This window comes from Bos mutus, chromosome 10 (assembly GCF_027580195.1).
Source record: "Bos mutus isolate GX-2022 chromosome 10, NWIPB_WYAK_1.1, whole genome shotgun sequence".
Taxonomy (NCBI): Eukaryota; Metazoa; Chordata; class Mammalia; order Artiodactyla; family Bovidae; genus Bos; species Bos mutus.
The window spans coordinates 27,050,497-27,070,881 of NC_091626.1; the positions used below are offsets into that span (position 1 = coordinate 27,050,497).

Consider the following 20,385-nt stretch of genomic DNA (forward strand, 5'->3'; position numbering starts at 1 on the left):
CAGACTCATTGGAAAAGACCCTGATGCTGGGAAAGATTGAGGGCAAGAGGAGAAGGGGATGACAGAGGATGAGATGCTTGGATGGCATCACCGACTCAATAGACATGAGTTTGAGCAAATTCCAGGATATAGTAAAGGACAAGAAAGCCTGGCGTGCTGCAGTCCATGAGGTCACAAAGAGTCAGACACAACTGAGCAACTGAACAACAACACCTTTGTTCTATCTCCCCCTGCTCAAAACACCAGCCCCCAATTCATGAACTTTCAGACTTACTCTATGTGAAGAGCATGGACCAAGAGGAACTGACAAGGTAACTGGCCATTTCTAGGGTTTGGCATCTAGTGCAGTTTTCAGATCTCAGGGTTGTTCTAACCACAAAGGTATAGATACAAACCATGGCATTTCTTCCTACCCCACTCTGGAACAACCTTGAGAAGGTTAAAATGTCAACTGATGGGTCTTCCTTAAAAGACAAAAAGTGTTTTTACATCAATCTAAGTGAGGTTACTCTCTGCTTAGACTGCAGTGTGTTCTTAGGTAGGAAATTTCATCTCTGACTCATATACTTAAATATTTTTGGCAAGAAGCCCTTTGCAAAAACAGCCCAGTGGTTTACTTCGGGTCAACCTCTCTGTCCAAATGAAGACAAATCTGAAATTATTTTAAGCTTGTTAGTCTTCAACATTAGCCCAACTTGTGGACACCTGGGAAAATGTGGGAGGCCCGCACTGCCAGTGAGTGCAGTTGAGTAACTGATGAGCAGAGAACAGAGCAAACACCAGCTGACAGAGCAAAACAAACCAATGGGGGCATCAAAAGGGAGGAAACCATGAGAAAAGCAAAGCAGATGATGAGCCATATGTAGAGCCAAGGAGCACTCACATGTCACACCCCAAATGGAAAGCACCACTTTCTGTCTTTACAATGATTTTCCAAACACCGCCATGACTGAGGCAGTATCTCATTTGGGCCTCAAGGTCACCCAGTGTGCAAATCCTTCATAGGAGAGGTGCATGGAGCAGAGGTTACTTGTTCAAATATCACAGCTAGTTCATAACAGCACAGGAATTCAGATCCCAAACTCCAAGCTCTCACAAAATTTCAGAATTGACAGAGCTGGAGAAAAATCTAAAGAGATCACTAGTCTCACCCAAACGCTTTACAAATGGGGAAACCAAGACCCAGAGACAAGAGAGAGAGCATGATGGCCAGTACCTAGTCCTGGCAGACGGGAGTCCCCCAGACCTGGAAGGGAGACCAAGAAAGGCCTGGGTCCCAGGGCTGGTATATAAGGGAACTGCCCAGGTATCTTTATTCTTTGTAATTCTCTGGAAAATGGAACTCTTTTGAGGGAGAAGGGGAGGAAGTGGGATAAATATTCAAATCAAGAGCCTTTTGCTCCAGTTTGAGTGGAAGGCCATTTCTGGAGTAGTTCAGATGACAACACGGGGGCCTCTGCTGTGCCCCCTGGCCAGCCTGCTTTCCTTTAGCTGTTCTTGGGGGGCTCCTTGGACAGGGTCGCACCTCACATCTCAAAGTAGCTTATTTGTTGTTGGACTTTTGCTGTTTTTCCTACCAGCTTCCCTAGGAGAACAGTCTCCCCAAGTGTGGCTTCTGTCTTCCCTTCTCCTGGAATGTGAAGCTGCTGCTCCTCTATCTTTCTATCTGTCACTTTGCTATAGCGATGGATACAGTTGATGCCCTTTGGAGTGTGACCAGGAATTATTGGGGATGAAGGGGTTCTCTAGCCAAATAACTTTGGATATATTGAGCCAAATAAAATAAAAAGATTTGTTGATGGCAGGACTTCTCAGAACCTTAAATCAGTTCACAATTCAGCTCTAAGAGGAAGATACCATTTGCAGCAATTCCTAAACTTCTTTAACAGTTGGAACTTCCCTTAACTGTGAGTGAGTGAACCCAAATCCCCCTAAAACTGAGTTCCCCTGCTGAGTTCATGATTAATCTCTCTATCCAAAACTTTATCCCCTTTCTGGTCCTGCTTGTATTCCCCTCAGAGGGTAGAGGAATATCAAAGAAAAGGTGGAGTTGAAACTGAACAAGACCCTGTGTGGCCCTCTCAGGTATCAAAGCCCATTCCTTGTTTGTAGAAAAAGGCTTTAGTCTCCTAGGCCTTCCCTGAGTTCCAAAGAGCAGACTCAAGCAGTTACTAACTAGGGAAGTGAGAGAATGCAGAAACAAAGGAAGAACAGTCAAGCAAGAAAAGTAATGATAGCTTAAACAATAGGTCTTCAATAAAACAGAGCCCCAGCTCCAGCTCAGTAAGAACCTAGAGAGGTGAGATGGGGGGAGAGGTGGGAGTGATGTCCAAGTGTGAGACGACATAGGTAAACCTGTGACTGATTCATGTCGATGTTTCGTAGAAACCAACACAATACTATAAAGCAACTATTCTTCAATTAAAAATAAATAAATTTTAAAAAACAGCCCCAGTTCCTCCTCAAGGAATCTACATAATAATCTGATGCATATCTTTGGGTTGTTTTGCAGAAACTATGACCTCCCACACAGATAGATGGATGATGATGACTACATGCTGACCACAGCATATAGACCCTAGACTGGATGGAACCAGACATTGATGATTAAGATCCCAGAAACATCACCCTATTACCTCGCCACCAACCAATCAAAAGAAAGCCCACAAGCTGCAACCTTCTTTCCAAATGTTGCTTTTAAAAAGGCTGCCCTGAAAGTCATGAGGGAATTCAGGTCTTTAGAGAATAAGCTGCCTGTTCTCTTTGCTTGGTGCCCTGTGATAAATGCTATACATCCCTTCACCTGTACTTGGTGTCAGTTAATTGGCCTTGCTGTGCATAGGTGAGGGAGCGTGAACCCAAGTTCAGTTCAGGAGCATTCTACGGTAGTATTAGCATTCTATGAAACATGCTTTTTAAAAAAAAAAAAAAAAAGGGGGCAGTATAATGATGTGCAGGACCTTGCCATATTTCTCTTTTTCCCAGTCATACTTTCTTACTATCCAGGTATCAGGCTTTCATTTAGTTCACTCTTCTTGAAACAATTTCCCTCTGGCAAATCCCCACCTCCTTCTCTGTAATGCTCTCTCGTGTTCTATTTATTAAGAAATCCATCTTGAATTGCCTCAGACCTTCACTGACAACTGGGGTCCCCTCCAAGGCACCTTCAACCCAGTGGCTACATCCCTCCCACATCCCTCTTCTTTGTGCTTCTTTTGTAAAACAGAAAAATGTGAACCATATGCAAAAAGACAGGCTTGATTCAGCATTCTTAGTAGCAACTACCAAACTTGTAATGAAATGACTACTATCATGTACAGGAACATTTCCCAGCGGGAAAAAGTTAAACTAAAAGCAGAAGGCATGTGGATATTTCTCTAACTCTCCTTGGCAGTGGGATTATGAAACATATTTTTTTCTTTAATCGGCCAGTTGTTCCAAAGCAGTTAGTAGATTTTTTGGATTAAACGAATGCACAAAGTTAAACATCTTGCTGTAGATCTACCCAACAACTTAGTTTCAGTGCAGTATTTTCAGCAGGCATATTTTCCTTTCTTCTGCATTCCCTATAGGACCCCTTGTAGAAAATTATGTTTTTCCATTGGTGCCACGCACCCTAGCTGAATGACTTAGAGTCTCCAGGCCATCTGAGGTTGCCACTTATCGCCCTAGAATCTCTCTCCATCAGAAGCTGCAAGAGAACATTGCTTATTGCACAGTAAGATCCATGGGGAGGGCTTATGAAAACAAATTGCTAGGCCCTGCTCACAGAGGTTTTGGATTCATTAGGGATGGGGTCAGCTGGAGAATATGCATTTCTAACAAGTCCTCAGGTGATGCTGCTGCTGCTGGTCCAGGGCCACACTCCAAGCACCACTGTTTTAAGAGACACTTCATCACGCCATCCTTTCCAGCATTTATCATGAAATACTCAAGAAATAAGCACTTTTCTAGGTGGGAATTTGGGAGCAAGGGGCCATGGGACAACACTTCTTTCCAAAGTTTTTCTGTTCCAGTTGTTTTGATGATACGTGGTCTTTTAATTCAGGCATCTAGCGATTGTGGCCTTAAAGCTTCTGGGTGATTTCACACATGGAATAATGTTTGACTGCAGTGAGAAAAGCGAGGGTAGGCAGGAGAGATGGTGTAATCCTTTTGGTCTGGCTAGCTTGAGCTGTTTTTCCCTCAGTTTGGAAGAGGTTATCCCACAAATGTCCCCCTCATCTTTAGTCAGGTTTGGATGAGAAGCAACAGGATGCAGAAGGAAAAACATGGCTTTGGAGTCAAAATGACCTGGGTTTAAACACCATCTCTGTGTGACTTTCACAAAGTCACTTAACCTCTCCAAGCCTATTTATGAAACAAGACTAACGGTGCATACCTTGAAGGTTATTGAGAAGACAAAATGAGACGAGATACATAAAGCATCTAAAATAGTGTTGGATGTAGAGAATGCACTCAGCACAAGCAGATTTTGTCCTTTTCCCCTTCCCGTTTGCAGAAAGGATGTCCTTTGTAGCTTCAAAGCACTGCTATTCTTGCTGGCTGTAGACACTGTCTCCTGCTCAATGCCAAGTCTAGGGAGGACTGTCTGCTGGGGAATGAGGGATTTTCTTTTTAGAGTATTTACCTGGTCTTCCAGAATTTAATGGAGGAGAGGCAAGGAGGGAAGGTAACCCCTCAATTTCAAATTCTGTGGAAGTCCTTGTTGACTATGTTTTTTATGACTTGATGGTGTAACATTGCTGCCAATGTGATATTAGTCAAGCAGTAGAGAGTTAAGAATAAGAGATAATACCATCCTTTCCTAAGCTCTTTCTGACCATACCTGAAATACTGTATCCAGTTTGGGGAAGGACATTCTATAAGGGCAGGGTTGGTGGGGTTGTGGCGGTGTGGGGCAGGGTCCGGGGAGGGGGAGGCGGTGGGGTGGGGTTGACTCAGCAAACTGAAATCAGAGGAAAGAAGCCAAGAGGAAAGAGAGACATAAGTCTCTATGATATGGGAATGAGTGCTAGAACTAAATATCTTTGCCAGGGAGAAAAGAAATATTTCTTGGCTGTAAGAGAGGACTTTACAAGGACATAATGGTGTTTGTCTTCAGATTTTTTGTGGAAAATGAGATTTCTGTGGATTCTGTAAGTCCCTTAGATAGAAAGGGGGTCATCTATTGGAAATCACAACTCTCATGTCAACACAGAGAAGGACTTTCCAACTAAACTTGCCCAAAACGCATTATGTTGCCATTGGTAGTAATACGTTTCCTGTCTTTGGTGGCAATCAAGCAGAAGATAGATGATGGCTTGGTGAGAGATTATAAGTAGAATCTGAACCCTGGATGTTCTGAGACAAGGAGAGGAAGGAAAATATGAACCAGATTATCTCTAAGGTCCCTTTTGATCCAAAACTTCTGTGATTCTACAACTGTACCCCAAGTTGAACTTCTGCTACTTAAGAGTAAGGTCAAAATTTACAAATTGGCACCTACTTGCCAGGGTTAGGACCACTTTTCCAAATCCATGATGAAGAACTTTTTTTTTTTTAGTTTCCAAAAAGTGTAAAGAGCATCCCCCCAACACACACATAAAGATATTTTTCAAATCTTAGTGTCAGGGTTCCAGAAGAACTTTATTTTCTTGACTTCTTCCCCCTTGTTTGGTGCCTAGAATGACCCAGGTTTTGTAAACAGCAAACACGGCACCTCTCATTTGTTCACTTCTACTTCCACTTCGGGGGGGAAGGTATCAAATACTTTTTATGTTTTCAAAATATCCAATGAAAAATAAGTCCCTTTGTGTAGGAGCTTTGTTCAGAGCAGAGCTGTGGTGATCCGGCCAGTGGTGGGACAAGGGTGGCCTGCAGGAGTGGGGGCTCTTTCTTGCTTGCTGTATCTGTGCGTGCGTGCGTGCTAAGTCACTTAGCCGTGTCCGACTCTTTGCAAAGAGCGCGCCAGGCTTCTTTGTCCATGGGATTCTCAAGGCAAGAATACTAGAGTGGGTTGCCATGACCGCCTCCAGGCGATCTTTGCAACCCAGGGATCAAACTTGCCTCTTCTGTCTCCTGCATTGGCAGGCGGGTTCTTTACCACTAGCGCCACCTGGGAAGCCCTCCTATATCTGATTTCACTTTAATTAAACTTTTCTGCCGTCATATCTCCCTCCCATGTTCCTTTTACTTTTCCAGACTTTGACAGGGGAAAAAAAAAAATCTGATCCTGTCCATTTTGCAGAAGAGTTTAGTGAAAGTGAAGTCACTCAGTCGTGTCCGACTCTTTGTAACCCCATAGACTGTAGCCTACCAGGCTCCTCTGTCCATGGGATTTTTTCCAGGCAATAGTACTGGAATGGATTGCCATTTCCTTCTCCAGGGGATCTTCCCAACCCAGGGCTCAAACCTGGGTCTCCCGCATTGTAGACAGACGCTTTACCGTCTGAGCCACCAAGAGTTTAGTTGACTTTAAAAGTTGACTCGACCTCCCCCCCACTTCAGAGGCAGCATTATACTATGACACAGTGTCACATGTCACGACCTGCGCCTGCAGGGTCACCACCTGGCATGTCATATATACCCACAGCAGAGTGGCAATAGCCTTGACTGTGTGTGTGTTAATGGGTCTGCCTGGAAGGTTCCTGAAGAAGGGTTTGCTGTGGGTCAACTGTGTGCCTACCCACCAGACTGAATATTATACTCATAAAATCATAGTAGGTATGAAGGACACTCCAAGAGGTCATCAGTTTAATTCCCTTCCCAGTGCAGGAGCACCCTCCTTCCCCACAGCACCCCACCTGAATGCCCCTTGAGTCCTGTCTGTCCTCTTCCTGGGATGGGAAGTCCTCTTTGAGTAAAATATTCCATCTGTGGATTGCTCCTCTTGTAAAAAGTTCTTCCTGGGTTTGAGTCAGAATCTGAGTCATTAAATATTTCACTCAGTGATCCTGGGTCAGCTCTGTGGGACTACTCAAGAAAAAGCAATTGGCATCCACAGACCAAGGTGAAGATGGCCCTCATGCATCCCTTTGGTTGTCTCTTTCTCATCCACCCATTGGTTCTTCTCATCTTCAAACCAACCTCTGGCTCCTTTGACTATTCCTCATGTGACATGATTTCTCCAACCTGCTCACCTGAGTTATCCTCCTGGATAAGCTCCAGTTTGGCAATACCACTATAAAAGAAGGCCATGCCCTTTAAGAGGCAGTATGGTATAATGGTTAGGACCAAGAATCCTGGCACCAGGCTGCTTGGGTTTGAATCCTGACTGTCACTTGCAAGCTATGTGACTCCAAGAAAGCTATTCAGCTTCTCTATGGCTCAGTTTTCTTATCTATTAATTAAGAATACAATAGTACCTACTCATAGGTCATAGTGAGGGCTGAATAAGTTAATGGGTGTCAGGTACTTAGAAAACACCTTGGCACAAAGTAAGTGCTATACAGGTGTTACTGCTATCATCTGAAAAAGAAAAGAACAGCAGAGAGAGTGATGGAAGCCTCCATCACTGAGCCTCCCCGTTACCATGAGCAGCAGGAAGACCAGAGAAGCAGGCCTCATCCATCCCTTCCTCCCAAGTACACCCCCTTGCAGAAGAGCAGCTGTGGGTACTGCCCAGGGCTTGCTCCTTTCATTTCCACGATAGACTTAGGGGAAGATTCACCAGAGACTGCAGGGAGGTCAGATACCCAGTTGGGAGCACCCAGAGCCTACAACTTGCCCCAAAGCAAATGATGCCAGCCAATCTGGGAGAGGAGGCTCAGGGGCCATGCAGCCATTGGAGAGGAGGACAGAGCAGTGGTTGGAGTAGGCAGGTCACCACCGAATACAACAGATACAGCATTGGAGCTCCACCCACCCTCATCTTGCCCTCCTCTGTACTTGTGGGTGCCCACAGGGTTCTTTCATTGAAAAGATGGCAGTGGTGGCTCCCACTATTTGTGAGAGATGAGACGAGTAACTTACTAGGCAAGTCCTTCCTGCATGTGGAGGCATCAGGCCCTGTCCCTGCCATGATTTACAGAATTAAACATTTACTTTCATATGACCTCCAGTGGGTACATGGATGTGTTCTTGGGTGATGAAAATATTCTGGCATTAGATAGTGGTAACATTTGCACAACTCTGTAAACATACTAAAAACCACTGAATCATACACTTAAAAGGATACATTTTATGGCATGTGAATTCTACCTTAATAGAGCTGCTATTTTAAATAATAAAACCATGTGGCTGGCCCACAGGATGACCTCTGGAGGAGCTCAGCTAGCTCCCCCATTATACAGTTGAGCAAACCAAGCCCAAAGAGGAAGAAAACTAACATTTGCTGAACAGCAGTTATGTGCTATGTTGTGAGCATTTTTGTATAAATTACCATATGCAGCATCTGGCTGTTTGGAACAAAAGCAATTCAAAGAAAAACACATGTAGAACAACTAGTAAGATGCTCTGGGCACAGTAGATGCTCAAACTGTAACAATAATAATATGTTTATTGAACACAACAGAAAAGGACAAAGAAGAGCGACAAGTGACGCAACGGTGGGTCTCCTGACCACTGTGCCATCTGTACATAGAGGATGGACTTAAATATTTAACAGTGTGACTGCTTTAAAAAAGTTGGCACCATCCATAAAACACACAGAACTGGCTGTGCTTGGGGCATCCAAAGGAACTTGATATGGCCAGAGAAGCTCAGAAGAGTCCAGCTATGGATGCAGCCAGGCTCTTAGTACTTTACCTACAGAACCCTCTGCACTGAGGAGACGCCCACACTATTGCTTCAGGTAAGATAGTCTCACGTTAACACAAAACGATGTAGCCCTTGGACTCATCAAGGACAGGACAAATCCTTCCCCCCCATGATGATACTCAGTGCTCCAGCCTGCCAGTGTTTTATCAGAGGTTCAACAGTCGGTCCACATAGGCTCACAAGTGATGCAAAGCATCCATACCTTTAGCATAAAGCGTACCTTTAGCACTTCCTGAGGATCTGGAAGACGGAGGCCAAGATGGCAAACACAGGTGTTTCCAAGACAAGCTAGTCATACCACTCAGCCGGGGTGGGGGTGGGGTTTTGGTTGCAAGACATGCGGTTTTGTACTGTGGGGGCGGGGAGAGGAGTCACTGCAAAGGAGCCTCAAGGCCGGCTTCGGCTTCACAGCTCAAGCCCAAGCACTTAGGAGACAAGCTGCAGTCCCCAGGTTTGAGAAAACTGTAGGAGCTACAGAAATGCTGACAAGGGGAGCCCACCATCTATGCCAAAAGCCACAGAACTTTCTCTTTGCACTTCCAGCTTCTAAACAAAACATTATCAAGAAGAAATTACAGCTCCCCAAACCCATACGACAAAAAAAAAAAAAACTAACCTTGGGAAATAAAAAAACATATATGTGTGTGCTGCTGTGGGGAGCAGAGATTGGAATGAAGAGAAATGGGGACAGTGTGGGTGCCAGACAGAGCTATATCAAGAAAGACTGTTCCTGGAACATGGGGCTTAAAGTGGGACACACAATACATTTTTTTCATGTAGCAGTAATGTTACAAGTGGTGTTTTATACTCTACAGTATTATTAGAACTACAATCTATCTACATAAAATAAATTAAATGGCTTGGGGATGTATCTGGTAGCAACCACTAAATCAACTACATCGTTGCTCAACAGAAGGCAGTTTGGGAGTATGCATCAAACGTCTTTGAAAGGGCATGTCCTTTTGACCCAATATTCAACTTTCTGAAATTTAATCCCCAAATTTCCAGAATTCATGGTACCTTCATACAATGGGACATACGGTGATTTTTTAAATGACATAGGGTAATATGCAATACACCTGGAAATAAGTAAATCACAGTATAATTAATATAGGAAAGCATTAGAGGGCTTCCCTGGTGGCTCAGTGGTAAAGAATCTGCCTGCCAATGCAAGAGACACAGGTTCAATCCCACAGATTTTCTTATGGCAAGAAAATCTCATATGCCACAGAGCAACTAAGCCCGAGTGCCACAACTACTGAGCCAGAGTTCCAGAGCCCAGGAACCACAAATACTGAGCCCACGTGCGGCAGCTACTGAAGTCCACATGCCGTAGAGCCCCTGCTCGACGACAAGAAAAGCCACCGCACTGAGAAGCCTGCACGCTGCAAACTAGAGAGTAGCCCCTGCTTGCCACGACTAGAGAAAGGCCTGTGCGGCAACAAAGCCCTAGCACAGTCCAAGATAAATAAATAAGCAATTTTTTTTTAATAATAAGAAAGAATTAGAAAGTGATATATGACATTTTATTATTTTTACCCTCAAAAATGATAAGTACACAAAGGAAGAAAAACCAGTGGGCTGTAGACTTAACAGCTGCTACTTCAAAGAGATGAACTCACTGCCTTTACCTTTATTCCTATGTACTTTTACACTCTCAGAATTTTTTTTTTACAAAGTGTGTGCAGCTTTTCGATTTAGAAGAAAATGAAAATATTTTTTCTTTTGAATATTTGAATGTCTCATATATATATGTTAGTCTCATATATATGTGTGTATATATACATAACACATACACACACATACTGTGTGAAATGAGCGTCTATAACATATCATTCTACTAGCTGCCCAGTATGGCGACGTCATAATTTGTTTAAGCACTTCTCTATTTTGGATATTTAGATTAGATTGTTTCCTAATTTTTGCAACTATAAGCAGAACTTAGATGGAAATCCTTGTGGCTAAATATTTGCATATATTTTTAATTATTTCTTTAGAATAAATTCCTAGAAGTGAAACGTCAAGCTCAAGATTTGGACACAATTAAGGACTTTTGACCCATATTGCAAAATTCTCTCATAAAATGTCAGTGCCAATTTACTTTTTCAAGTATGATGTGGGGCGTAATCCTTTCCCTTCACCCAGGCCTGAATATTACTCTTTTCCAAGTTTTAACAATTTGGTAAGCAAAATGCCACATCATTAGTATTTATATTTCTTTAATTACTAAGGAAAATATCATTCATAGTCATTTATTGGCTATTTGTTATTATTGTATAATCTGCTTATTGATATCTCTTGTCCACTTTTCTACTAAGATCTTTTTCTTCCTGGTTTTTAAGAGTTTTTTAAATCTAATATTAGCCTTTTTCATTAAAGCTAATATACATCATTTGCCTTTTGCTTTGTTTAAGGCACTTTTACGTTCAGAAATCTTCAATTTTGATGTTCAGAAGTGTTTAATTTTTATGTTCATAAATTTTTTATTTTGCATATTTTCTCAATAATAAAATCACTCAGAATTCCAAATTACTGACTTATAACTGGGCATTTGAAATACACCCAATTGTACATGTAGGGTCTTATATACTAGCTACTTCATGGTATGTTTTCATATCTTTTCTGCATGTAAGCTCCTTGAAAGCACAGGCCATGGCATTTCTTGAATGCCCCAGAGCAACCAGCTCATAACCCAGAACAGAGCAGAGTTCCAAATGTCTGAGATGAAAAAATATTGTGTCTGGGATCTGCTTTGAAGCAATCCAGTTTGGCGTAGGAGATGAAAATAGGATAAAGATGAAACAGAATCAGCCAGGTGTTAATCATTGTTGAAGCTGGGTGATGGGTACATGGGGTTCATTATGCTATTATTTCTACTTCTGTGTGTATATATACACACACACACACGTATTTTTACAGAGGCAGGTGGGAGGCACGTGTCCTGTAGGTTGCAGAATCTTAGTCCCCTGATGAGGAATCAAACCCATGCCCCCTGCAGTGGAAGTCTGGAGTCTTAACCACTAGACCACCAGAGAACTCTGGCAACTTTTCTGGATATTTAAAAATTTCCATAAGCAAAGGGACTTTTTATGTCTACTTGATTGATTGGCCAACAGCATCAGAGAGGGGACTTCTGGAATAACGATGGCAATGCAAATTAATTACATATACATCAAGGACACTTTGGTAGCATAAAAAAGTTAAGAGCATAGGCCTTGAAATTAGGTAGACCTGGGTACAAATCCTTAGTGACCTTGAACTTGTTATTTAACCCCACTGAAACTCAGTTTTCTGGTATAAATAAGGGTATTAATAACCACCTCAAAAGGTTCTAGTAAAGATTAATGAGTGTAAAAATCAATGCCTGGCAGCAAACAGCACTCAATAAAGAATTGCCATTACAATTATTCAGTGATGCACAAGCTTGACAAGCCAACATCCTAGTGGTGGTGATCCAATACCATTCCTCTATGGCTGTGATTTCAGTTCATCATATTGGGCAGCAGACAACAGCTTGGCAAAGGACTCGGAGAACAGATGTCAGGAGTTAATATTCCTGATACCCAGAAGAGAAAGCAGACAGGACCACAGCAAAGGACAAAATCAGTAGCTCCCATCCTCACACAGCAGGTCATCAAAAAGCCTTAACTCTATATTCCAGTGATGCAACCAAGAACAAGAGTGATGAAGCCCTTATAACAGCAGGTCATTCACAACCTAGACCAAACACTGGTATCATCTGGAGAGCTTGAAATAATCATAATGTCTGGGTCCCTCATTATGATTTAATGACCTGAGATGTGGTCTAGATATCAAGGTTTTTAAAAACCTGATGTTCTAGTGTTTACCACTCTGCTGTTTGAGTTGGGGTGCAGGGTAGCAAGAGAAGAGGTCAAGGGAAAACAAATTAGAGAACAGAGACCACTGCATCCCATACGAACCCCATTAAAGCCAACCTAGTCATGTAGTCCCAAGTTGTATCCCATGCCAGACAAGCCCAGTCCCATGAGGGTCCCCTCCATAAACTTCAAGAGCACATTACTGTATAATAATTCACAGGACAAAAATATGTCATTAACACCAGGATGCATGCATGTCAATAGTCTAAGCAATGTTGAAATAATGGACCTGGTCTCTGGTTTTGGTCTTAAAGAAAACAAAACCAAAATAAGTCCAGGTCAGTGATAGTGGAGGTTGGGGGAGGCAGAAAAGCATTTTTTTTTCTCATAGCCTTTTGGCAGCCTGTCAATGCAATTGAAGCACACTCAAAGAGACAGCCTCATTTTGTGAAGTTATTGCAGCGTCTTTGATCAAGGGAAAGAGCACATCCATTTCAATCACTGTGATGGGGTCGGACCGGCTGTCTGGCTGCCTGGCTGCCCACCGGGGTGAGCCAGCCTCCAGCCTGCAGACACATGGCAGCGCTTAGCGTGTCAAACAAATGAGGGGCTCTTGACTGCCTATCCAACCTCTGCTGAACTTCAGGGGCCCCCTCACTTAGCAATTCTGCCCAGACTAATCTGGAAGTTCCCCTCCCCGGCAAACACCACCTGGTCCAGCCTGGCCTCCCTCAAACAAAAGCTGGCCAGCGGCTGTCTGTCACGAGGCAGCAAATACTTCAGAACCAGGAGGGCAGGGGTCAACCGTTCTCGTAAGCAACACACTCAGGATTACAGAAGCCTACAAAGGGGGGAAAAAGGATTCTGCCTCCTCCCTATTACCTTGACCCCTGTCTCAGCCCCAAATGCAGCTGCAAGAGGTTTGATATTCTCCCGCATACGTGAATTTTCAGTACAAAGATCACCTGGGTTCTTTTCACTAGAAAAAATGATAAATAAAGAACCCATGGAGGAAAGGTGCAACAGAAGATTTTCTTTTTCTTGGGTGACATCGTCTGTAACATCTTGAGAAGATCTGAGTGACAGAACCAGAGTAGAGATGGGGCTAATGTTGATAATGGCAGATATTTATACAGTATTTCTGTGTTCCAAGCATTTCACATGTGTTGACTTATTTAATCCTTATCACTACCTCATGAGGTAAGCTACAGTAATAATAGTAATAATTATAGTAACATACAAAATGTATAATATAATAATTTGTCGTTGTTTAGTTGCTAAACCATGTCTGACCTTTTGTGACCCCATGGACTGTAGCCCCCCAGGCTCCTTTGTTCATGGGACTTGCCAGGCAAGAATACTGGAGTGGGTTGCCATTTCCTTCTCCAAGGGATCTTCCTGACCCGGGGATCAAACCCACGTCTCCTACATTGCAAATGGATTCCTGCCACTGAGCCACCAGGGAAACCCATGATAATGATAATTACTATATAAAATAATAATAGAGATAATAATCTCTACTTGACACCTAAGGAAATTACGACCTAGAGAAATTAAATGATGTGCCTGAGGGGTGGGTGGATTCACGCCCAGGCGGTCTGGCTCTAGGAATGGTGCGCTAGCCACAGCAGTAGACTGCCTTCCTCTAGTCCACACCTCAGAGCCTCCTTTACTTTTTCTTCAATAGGCATTTTTGTTTCTATCAAAAAGAAACCAACCAGTGTAATATTCAAATTAAAGGAGAGAACTTGACTAAACTCTAAGAATGGAATTTTACTATGCATTTGTTTTATGTTGCTGCTGCTGCTGCTAAGTCGCTTCAGTCGCGTCCGACTCTGTGCAACCCCCAAGGACTGCAGCCCATCAGGCTCCCCCGTCCCTGGGATTCTCCAGGCAAGAACATGGAGTGGGTTGCCATTTCCTTCTCCAATGCATGAAAGTGAAGAGTGAAAGTGAAGTCGCTCAGTCGTGTCCGACTCTTAGCGACCCCATGGACTGCAACCCACCAGGCTCCTCCGTCCATGGGATTTTCCAGGCAAGAGCACTGAAGTGGGGTGCCATTGCTTTATGGAGATATGAGTTTAAATATTTTTATAAATTCATCTAAAATTTTGCACCATGTGTTTATTTATTATGATAGCTACACAGTAAAGAGCTACATTTCTGGGAGAATTTTGAGAGGGGGTAAAATCAAGATAAAACAGGGAATGCTTTGCACGCAGGGGCCGTGCTAATCTTCTCTGTATTGTTCTGATTTTAGTACATGTGTCCCCAAAGCGAGTGCAGAGAGCATCCTTTTAAGCTGCCAGCTCGGAGAACAGCAGTGTGGAGGGCTCCAAGGGAGCCTGGGTGCTGGAGACATCTGAGCGTGGCTCCCAGTTCCTGGACCACTCTGCCTCCCGCTGTGGTTGCATCTTCTGTAAATGAGGATAGCAACACCTACCTGGCAGGCTCGTGGTGAGACTTAAGTGAGAAGATGAATAAAAGCACCTCTCACAGGGCGGGCAGCCAAGGTCAGTTTAACTCCGTGGCTATCAATCTTGGCTGAACACTGGAAACTTTAAAAATTACAAGGCCCCGTCCCTACCCCACCACCTCCACCAGCACTCGGCCTGAAATCAGCAGTCCCCTGGGCCCAGCCCCCAATGAAACCTGAAAACCAGCAGACCAAAGGCCAGACCCATCCTTTCCCTCCTCCCCCACCCCCTTGAAAATTATGGGACGATTACAGGGAAACTTTGAAACTCCCAAGGCGCCCGCCTCCAGCCCTCTTGTGGCAGAGGTCCCCAAACGACACTACATTCCAGTGGGAGTCACCCTGTCCCAATCCAGTGGCTGACCCACCCTGTCCAGTGACCCTCCCCACTCTCACCCAGCTGTCTCAGCCCCGCTACACTGTCCCCAGCTCCAGCCTGAAAGCTCTACCACCCCTTTGTCCCACGCTGCCTGCGTTCCAATCTGTGCCAACTTCAACATAGCCAGCATTACTTTTACCCAGCCTCCAGCCAGAAGATCACACTGGATCAGAGGGAAGACTGCCTGAAAGGAGATTTTAGAATCTGAGTGCACGCATACATGAGTGCACACGCATGCTAGCACAGACACCACACACACACATGTGCACGTAGATACCATATACCACACAGCACACACGTATACCACACACACACACACACACAGACAGCCTCCACACACACAGAAACCACACAATACATGCACAGACACACATGCAGATACCACACACCTCACATCACACACATACACCACCACACCCAGGCATACACACATGCAGGCAGAAACCACACCACACAAACACAAACACACATGCACACAGATATAATACATCACGCACATATACCACGCACCCACACACATACCAGAAACCACACAACACCCAGAGAGACACACACATACACAAGAAGCACACAACACACACAAACACCCACCCACAGGCACACATACACCATGCAACACTCATACATCACACACACATACACGCACTCCACAAACCACAGACACTTTACATTCAAAAGGAACATGGCTTCAGTTGAAGCTTGGGACAGGCTGAGAGGTGTGCAGAAGGGGTAGCAATGAACAGTGAAGGGAATACAGAGGCTGCCCATGGAAACCCACGAGGATAAGAAAAAATAACCAGCCTACATTTGACAGAAGAGAACAGTGAAGACGGGCAGCAGGAGGATGGGGACAAAGCAGTGCTAGTTTCCTGGCTCGAACTTGCACAAGCCTTTCAGGACCCACTGCCAGCGCTGGCACCGAGTGGCGGGGGCCCGGGGGGACACAGGCACGGGGGTGTCACAGAGCCCTCGTCTGTTTCCAGGAAGCAAGGCTCTCGGGGCCCTCCTGCTCCCAGGCCCCCACGACCCGGGGCCTGAGAGAGTAGCCAAGGCCTACCTGGGTAAAGGAGCCATCCTCGGTGCACTCCGGGACAAACACCGCCTCCTGGGGCTTCTTGGCTTGCTCCAGGGCCTGAGCCCGCTCCAGGCGACACTTGCTCTGGCCAGCGTCTAAAGAGGGAGGTATGCACATCAGAGTCACTTGGACCCCACACAGGAGCCACAGACTCCAGCTGTAGAAACGCTGAGAGAAAAGCACTGTGTTGTGGGGGCCCACACACCGCCACACATCACACACACACACCACACACATCCAGACATACACACACGCAGGCAGAAACCACACCACACAAACACAGACACACAGGCACACAGACATATCAAAGTGGCTGTTCCAGGAACACGAATGCCCCACAGCCTCACCTGCCTCTTAAAGGTATTCTTAGAAAAAGTCAGGGGGGTCATATTTATACCCAGTTCTGTTTATTTCTTTTCTCCCAGACATCCCTAATCCCTCCTAGGGGAAAAAAAGTTCTACTATTTTTCACTGACTTTAAAAGCGTGCAAGCCCAAGGAGTCTCAAAGATGTCTTGCAATTCAAAACCTGCAAGCTCTTTTCTTTTTTTTTCCTGGCACCACCATGGATTTTTTTTTTTTTCACTATTTATTTGTTTATTTATTTATGTGACTATGCCAGGTCTTAGCTGTGGCATGTGGGATCTAGTTCCCTGACCAGGGATTGAACCCAGGCCCACTGTACTGGAACACAGAGTCTTAGCCACTGAACCATCAGAGAAGTCCCCAGCAAGCACTTTCTTTGGGAAATCAGAGGCCCTAGGGCAGCCGGCTTGCTGCTGCTACTGCTAAGTTGCTTCAGTCGTGTCCAACTCTGTGCGACCCCATAGACGGCAGCCCACCAGGCTCCCCCGTCCCTGGGATTCTCCAGGCAAGAACACTGGAGTGGGCTGCCATTTCCTTCTCCAATGCATGAAAGTGAAAAGTGAAAGTGAAGTCACTCAGTCGTGTCCGACCCTTAGCGATCCCATGGACTGCAGCCCACCAAGCTCCTCTATCCATGGGATTTTCCAGGCAACAGTACTGGAGTGGGGTGCCACTTAGCCTCCCACAATTTCTGTAATAGCTCTGATCAGTCCACGGGTCACAAACTCAAATACCAACAGGGCGTAGGAAAGCGATACAAATTAGAGAAGGGGCTGGGTGTATTAAGCGTGGCGCTCAGCGTGGTGGCACCACAGGGAATGCTGTGGACTGTGGCGAGCTGGAGAACAGGCTCCCTTTTAAAGGAGGTAGCCACTCCTCAGCAGCAGCCACACATTTGCCTTGAGGGAGGGAACACAGACCTCATATCACCACACTTTCCAATTTTTTATGGGAAATACAAACATCCAGATTTTTAGGTTGAATTTCCCAATTTTTAAATGTTGTCTCAAACGTTTTTAATATGTTTAAATGTGTGAGCAGACCAAACAAAACACATCTGTTGGCTGTCAATGTGGAATCCCTAGTCAAGAGCCAGCCATCATGTTTTGCCATTTTAAGCCTCTCTACAAAAAAAAAAAAAAAAAGATTTATAAAAATTAAAAGCAATAGCCAAATAGCAGCATCTCTCTAAGCTCTGGTGGCAGTGTTTAAAAGCCAGAAAAGTACTTATCTTTCAGTGGGCCAGTCCTCCTTTCCATATTCCCTGGTGGAAAGGGTAGGGGAGAGGCTGCCAAATGAACAGACTCATTCTGAGCTCCCTCCTCAGGAGTGCCCCACGCAAGGAGTGTGGTACGCAGGCCTGTCTCTCCTCCGTGGGGCACGTGCACACTCACCTTTGCATCTGCCTCGATGCGCCACAGCCAGGGTTGGGTCTCGGCACTTGGCTCGCTGGTACTCACACATGGACTCGTAGGACCTGCCGTCGGAGGCGCAGACAGGTTTGGGTTGGGTCCTGGAGCAGTGGAGGTTGCACTGAGGGTCACGGTCACTTATGAGAAACTGGGTTGGAAAAAAAAAAGGTTAAATGGTACAGGGCTGACTTTTGCAAGAACAGGAAAGATGAGTTCACAATTTACAATACTAATTTGCCTTTGGGAAGCAAGTCCAGAATAATTCCAAAGTTATTAAACCCTAGAAGTGGTAGGAAGCCAAGCGACCACAAACTCTAACCAAGGACGGCATCCTGGACTCAGTAACTCACATGCAGGACCTCATTAACCCTATGAAATAGGAACTACCTATTTTTTAGATAAGGAAACTGAAGCCCTAGAGAGAGGTAACTTGCCCAGTTTCACACAGTTCTAAGTGGTGAGTCTGAACCTAGGCTGGTCAGAGGTCAAGTCCAAGCTTCCACCACTGAGAACTTCAGCCTCTGGTCCACACTGATGGTCTCTGCACTTGGCCCTATTTGGGTACCTCCCCAAACCAGGAATGCACCAGGAATCTCTACTCTCTATCTTTGGAAAGTTTTATTGTCTAGAAAGTATTACTGAGCCCCCAAATCTATCACCCTTCCATTTCTGCCTACTGCTCTCTGCCAGAATACAGGTTAAGTAATTTTCTATGAGAAGGGAATTTCCTAATTTAACATGAACATCATCATCAGATTGTGAAATGCTGAGTTAAAGTTTTCTTTACAGCAGGACTTCCCAGACACCTTTGGTACATTCTTATGCATTATTAATCTCCCAGAGGTACAGTAAATTAAAGATAGATAGCTGTAAAGTATTTGCTACTCTTCCCGTTGAGTGTGGAGTCTTCCCTTGAACCTGGACTGGCCTCAATAACTTGCTTAACCAATAACATGCTGTGGCAGTGATGTTGTGTGACGTCTGGGCAAAGTCACGTGACGCTTTGCAGCCTCCTCCCAGGTCTCTTGCAACACTCAGCCTGGGGGAAATCAGCCACCACGTAAGAAGCCCAACACTGAGACCACCATGCTAGGAGGAAGCCCAAGCTAGCACGGGGCAAAACCGAGTGGAGAGAGAAATGCCCAACAAACACAGGCACAGAGACATGTGAGTGAAGAAGCCTTCAAATGAGTCTAACTTCAGCAGTCACTTCATTGTAACTAACAGAGATGAAAAGGAGCAACTGCTTGAGAGAGCCCTGCCCAAGCAAGACCCGCCCAGCTGAGCCCAGTCGACCCACCAGAACTGTGAGAGATAATGATAAGTTATGTCATTAAGTTAAAATTCTTTTTATTGAAGTACAGTTGATATATAATGTTTCAGGTATGCGGCAAGCCATTAAGGTTTGAGTAGTCTGAAACAGAGCAATAGCTAACCAGATCAAGAGCATATATGATGCTGTATCTCTCAAACTTATTTGACCATGGACCCCCTTCTCGGTGAACCCCTGTTCACAACTGTAGGATACAGTTGGAAAATAATAACTGGATTCTACAACCCATGAGCTTCTGTTGAAGAACCCATGATTAGACTGCATGGGCCTTGAGAGCTGGATCCACTTTCATTCATCCCTCTATAGCAGAGCTCCAGACACACTGAAGGCTCTTTGTCAGACTGAACTGAGAGAATGAAAAGCCCATCGTGGCACATGGCAATGTGGTGCACACACCTCTGGCCATCAGTGATGTTAGATTTGACTGGATAATCACACCACACTCATAAAGGTTTGGGAAAGGTATGACTACACCCCTATTTCTATCTGCAGGCCCTTCGTGTGAAGCAAACAGATGAGAACTTGTTGATCTTTTTCCAGAACATCCAAGGGAGGTCCAGAGGCAGTACCCTTCCCTTCAAAGGAGCACATGGCCCATACTGGCCAAATCCAAAGAGAGTCCAAGCCTGTCAGTGAACACACAGACCACCTCCCAGCTGTAAACCCAGTCCCTCCCACTCTCCTGACCACACGCTTGGATGCTGGCTGCTCGGCACAGGGAAGCAGCAACTGAACTGAGACCACCCTGCACACACAGGCTTATCAGG

General features: G+C 44.9%; 1 protein-coding gene across 3 annotated transcripts in view; it reads right to left on the reverse strand.

Moving 5' to 3' along the window:
• SMOC1 (SPARC related modular calcium binding 1) overlaps positions 1–20,385 on the reverse strand; it is a 146,837-nt gene that overhangs the window by 60,552 nt on the left and 65,900 nt on the right. For all 3 annotated transcript variants that reach the window (XM_005905750.3, XM_070377651.1, XM_070377650.1), the window contains exons 2-3: positions 18,268–18,433; positions 16,491–16,603 (exon numbers count right to left, since the gene is read on the reverse strand). In XM_005905750.3, coding sequence (XP_005905812.1) covers positions 16,491–16,603; positions 18,268–18,433 — 279 coding nt within the window. The remainder of the gene's footprint in view (positions 1–16,490; positions 16,604–18,267; positions 18,434–20,385) is intronic.